The following is a 4,948-nucleotide window of genomic DNA, read 5'->3' on the forward strand; positions in this document are numbered from 1 at the left end:
TCACCGTACAATTCCACACAGTCCTCATCTCCTTGGTTGTTAGGTTCCCCTTCTTTCCAGAAGCTGCGAACACCATGAGAGCTGAGTCCCCTCCCTCACCCAGAGCTACCCCATGCCCCTGCCTCCGGCCCCAAACCACTCTTGGATGAGCTGGTCCATGGCCTTTGGAAGCCTATTTCCAAGAACCAGCCAGAGGGAAGAGAAGAATTCAGAGGCAGAGTTTTCAAAATGTGGATTCGAACACCACCTCCCTCCAAATCTGCTCTAGCAAAGTAAAAATGTATATTACTGGGCCCCACCTAGACTTACCGAATCAGAACCCCCACCCCACGCCAGGGGGACACAGGACTCTGTATCTCCACCCAGCTTCTCTAGTGATACTTTCCAATCCCAAAGTCTAAGCACCCCTGGTTTGAAGCGCGGACCTTTCCCCTCCCCTCCCCCTCCCAGGCCATTGTCGCTGGGAGGTCACCTGAGATGGAGGGGGCTATTGTCCACCCATTTCCAGGACCCCTCATTGTGTTGGTCGCTGAGGCCAATCCAGATCCGCTTATTTTTGGCATCCCAAGACTTCAGGAATTTCTGGGGGCATGGGAGGGGGTGGGGCATCAGGAGGAAGATCCATGAATGCCACCCATCCCGTGTCTGCCCACAGCCCCCTGCCTCCCGCAGAAGTTTTTGCTGCAGTCTAGCCTATAGCCCCTACTTAAATTGTATGTGTTCATGTGCACATGTATGCTGTGAATGTATGGAAATACGTTAACATGTGTCTCAGTTCACGTATGTGTCAAGGGAGGAATCAGCCTCCCGCCCCAGATCAGGCAATTGGGGCATGCAATCTGCTGAGATCGTTTTCTGCCCATACAAGGGCTCTTCTCACATGTCCTTCCCAAGTCCATTATGGTTCTTCCTCTGGGAAGCCTTCCCTGACTGCATCTCTCGCCACCCTCAGCTGCCCACCACACCTCCATCTCTCAGAGGGCAGAAGAAGGTGACAGAAGGCTTTCTGTTGACCAGTCATCTGGCCCAGTCTAAGACAGGAACCTTGCCTGACGCACCTGCTCCTCAGCATTGTTGATGATCACCAGCTGGGCACTCATATCCTTACAGGCAGAGACAGAAGCTTTCCAGGTGCTCTGGGTCTGGGAGAATATATAGCAGCTTCCCTGGAAGAAGTTCCAGTCCCAGGGGCAGGGCCGGCACAAGCCAGCTGCGGAGGAGGAACAGGGTTGGGCTGGCCAGCTGGGGAGACAAGCCATTCAGATCCCCAGCCCCCAAAGCCTGCTTTGGATCTTGAGAACCCAGGGCTGGACCCCTTCGTTCAGCTGTCAGCTCAGTCCCTGAGAAACCCATGAGAAAAATTCCAGTTTTGCCCTGCTGTTCTCAGTCGTCACCATGGAAGGTGAGCCCCAGCCCCATCTATGACCCCACAACTCCCTCCTGACATTGATGTCCAAGCCTTACTCATGGTGGCATTCATCCAGGTCAGCTGCTGGTGGATCTCCTGCAGGTCTGACTGCATCTGTTCCTGGAAAACAACTGCTGGAAGAAGAGAATTTTAGTTATTAAGCACCTACTGTGTGCTTGGTGCAGAAAGGGCCCCATGAGAACAGAATTTCTGCATCTTACAGTGACTGCAACAGCCCATTATACAAATAAGAAAACAGGCTTAGAGGGTGACTTGCTAGACATCACCGGCCCCCGGGACCTCATGCAGGGGTCCAGACCCCTCCTCCTCCTCTCCTGCCTTCCCTCCCTTGCCCGTCATCCAAGGTCACGCAGCCCCAGAGACTTCTCCCAGTCCAGAACCCAGCGTCCATCCTCTCACCCAGTCTGTGGCTCTCCTGATGGTCTGTCTCTCTCTGCAGGGATTGTTGGATCCTGAAGACTACAACAGAGTAGACAATTCTCTTTTATGAGTACCGACTATATGCCTGATTCTGTGCCAAGTCCGATTTCAAGGTCTCTGAGAGCCCCCAACCCCCCACTCCCACCTAGAAGAAGATGAACTGTTTCACAGATGAGGACCAGGCTCAGAGAGGGGTAGTAACTGGCCCACAGTCACACAGGAGATGATACAGAACCCAAATGCCCCAGCCCTAGTGGATTTGGGGACTGTGGAAAAGATCAAAGACCATCCCAGAGGGAAAGCCCAGGACTCCTAGCCTCTAGCCCCTGACTCACCTTGAACCAGGGTGGTCAGCAGGAGCATGAAGAGACTCAAGGAGATGAGAAGCAACATCAGGAGCAGAGGGGCCTGGGTCAGACACCCTGCAGCACAGGCAGAACTGGGGGCTCAGGGGCAGCCCCTGCCCCGCCCCACCCATGCTAGAGGGGGCCTCCCAGCTGCCCCCTTTCCCAGGTGCCTGCTGCTGACCACCCACCACAGTACCTATCAAGCTTCTTAATCTTCCGGGTGGCCCAGAGTATTTCTCCGCCGATCTCTGGCTTTGAAATATCTCCCTCTCCTCTGAACAAGACAGAACATACCCAGCTAAGCTTCAAAGCCCACTGAACCCTGTCAGAGGCCAGACCCTCTCCCCTCCCTGAAGGCCAGAGTCCAGATCTGGACTCCCCCAGGACCCTGGAGCCCTGCCATCCCCACCATCACCCCAGAATGGGCGCCCGTCCTCATGAGGATCACCTGGCTCCTTGGGGTCATACATCTCCGCCACCCTCCTTTCCTCTCTGCCCTCTATCCAACTCCTCTCTGGACTATGGTTTTTATAACCCCACGTATTGCCCTAAGCAGCCCTTCTTCAGGTCTATTTCTCCCCAACTCAGGAAGAAGAACAAGAAACAGGGTGGGGATACCACTTCCTCTTGGAAAAGTGGGGGGAGAGATGAAATGCCTGACACAGCTATTAGAGAAGTCATTTAGGGTGGGGGCAGAATCTTCTTGGTCAACGCTAGTGCCAGAAGACGCTGCTCCAACCCCTATCCAGTCCTGGGAACTTTGGCCCCACTTTAGTGAAGGCTCAGTTTCCTCAACTATGAAATAGAACAATGACCCTGCCTCATATTGTTATTGTGAGGTTTAATACAGTACGCCAGTAATGGGTATAAATTGTCTATCCCAATGATAAATACGCAGTAATATTATCACTTAGTATATGTGTTCTCCCTCTCTGCAACAGGTGATAAACCTAATTTTGTTCATCCACAGGTGTGTTCCTGGCGGTCTTCGGCTGGGGGACACTGACAGTTCTCATAACAGCTCTATGAGAAAGGTACAGTTATTATCTTGCTTTACAGACGTGGAAACTGAGACACAGAGAGGGCAAGCAACTGCCTGAAGTCACACAGCTCATAAGTAATGGGGCTGGGAGTTGGACCCAGGCAGGTTGACCTCTGAGTCCTTGTTTAACCACTACACTAAGCAGTTACCCTTTCCCCCTTTGTAATTACTAAGTATTTTGTAGAGAGTCACTTTGAAACTATGTGTATCAAACTTGAAATTTATTTATATATGGACTCCTGGTTTTCCCATCCGGTTCAGTCAGTTTTATGTTACTATCTTTTAATCTAAAGCAAATCTCTTTGTCTGACAGTGGGGAAAGTTGTAATGGCCCTGTAATGAGAAAGTATCCTCAGACAGAAGAATGATGCTGGCAACTCCATAGAATTTAACAGAATTTATTATAGGGTAATTTACTTACCAGAAGATTGGGTCAGAGCAGAGCAGACCACCCGGCAATTAGGTGGAGATCATTCTCTGCTACCAGGCCCCTGTTACTGTACTTTTTTGTAGTGTAACTCAGTTACTAATGATTGACAAGACACAAGGACAAAGAATACAATAGCACCACGGGCCATGTCTCCCGGTGGTTCTTGTGATAGGTGACTGTTTAAATCTATATTATCATCACTTTGCTATTTATCTAGGTTGTCATGCCAATCCAGCCAGGCCAGTTACTAACAAAAATATTTGTGGCTACATTTTGGGGAACACAGGTAATCATCAACTAGCAGGCTTTGATATGCTTGCTAAGGACAGTGAGGTTGGTCACAGCATGAAACTTAAAAAGGAAATAAAATCCAGCCACAGAAGTGGAGTTGATTTTGTTCACATGTATATCTATAAACTCTTATAGACAGTATATAATTGAATTATCTTTTTAAATCCATTCTGTCAATCTCTTTGAATTGATGAGTTTGACTCTTTTATATTTAATGTAATTACTGAAAGGGCGGGGTTTATATCTGCCATTTTGTCATTTAGTTTTCATATGTCATGTCTTTTTTGTTCTTCAGTTCATTATTACCTTCTTTTTATTAAATAGATATTTTCTAGTGTATCGTTTAAATTCTCACATTTCTTTTACTACATACCTTTGGATTGTTTTCTCAGTGTTTGCCCTGGGGATTAGTATTAACATCTTAATTTATAATAATACAGTTCATATTAATACCAACTTAATTTCAATAGTACACAAAACTTTGCTCCTATATAGTTCCATTTCCCCCTCCTTTTATGCTGTTGTTACCACAAATTACATCACCTTTACACATGTGTGCTCATCGACTTAGATTTCTAATTATTATGTTATATGGTTGCCTTTTAAACAGGTGGGGAAAAGAATAACAAACACAAAAAATGATTATATTGTCTTTTATATTTACCTATGTAGATTCACTTTACTGTATGGTATTCTTTCGCTTCTTCCTGAAAGACTCTCTTCATTTATTTTATTGTGCTAAAATACACATAACATAACATTTACATTTAAACTGTACAATTCAGTAACACTTAGTACATTCATAATGTTGCGAGTGTTGTGCAACTATTACCACCATCTAGAGCCAGAACACTTCCATCATCCCAAAAGGAACCCTCATACCCTTTAAGCAGTCACTCCCACTCCCACCTCCCCCAGGACCCAGAAACCTAATCTAAATTCTGTCTCTATGAATTTACCTATTCTGTATATTTTATATAAATCAAATT

General features: G+C 47.2%; 1 protein-coding gene across 1 annotated transcript in view; it reads right to left on the reverse strand.

Moving 5' to 3' along the window:
- The window catches only part of LOC105307727 (CD209 antigen-like protein C), a 12,526-nt gene extending 9,733 nt beyond the window's left edge, over positions 1 to 2,793 (reverse strand). Inside the window, exons 1-8 of the mRNA XM_011383315.2 lie at positions 2,645 to 2,793; positions 2,393 to 2,470; positions 2,185 to 2,271; positions 1,829 to 1,888; positions 1,465 to 1,542; positions 1,059 to 1,210; positions 473 to 582; positions 5 to 63 (exon numbers count right to left, since the gene is read on the reverse strand). Of these exons, the coding sequence (XP_011381617.1) occupies positions 5 to 63; positions 473 to 582; positions 1,059 to 1,210; positions 1,465 to 1,542; positions 1,829 to 1,888; positions 2,185 to 2,271; positions 2,393 to 2,470; positions 2,645 to 2,666 (646 nt within the window). The 5' untranslated portion in view covers positions 2,667 to 2,793. The remainder of the gene's footprint in view (positions 1 to 4; positions 64 to 472; positions 583 to 1,058; positions 1,211 to 1,464; positions 1,543 to 1,828; positions 1,889 to 2,184; positions 2,272 to 2,392; positions 2,471 to 2,644) is intronic.
- Positions 2,794 to 4,948: the final 2,155 nt, after the last annotated feature.

This window comes from Pteropus vampyrus, unplaced genomic scaffold (assembly GCF_000151845.1).
Source record: "Pteropus vampyrus isolate Shadow unplaced genomic scaffold, Pvam_2.0 Scaffold510, whole genome shotgun sequence".
Classification (NCBI taxonomy): Eukaryota; Metazoa; Chordata; class Mammalia; order Chiroptera; family Pteropodidae; genus Pteropus; species Pteropus vampyrus.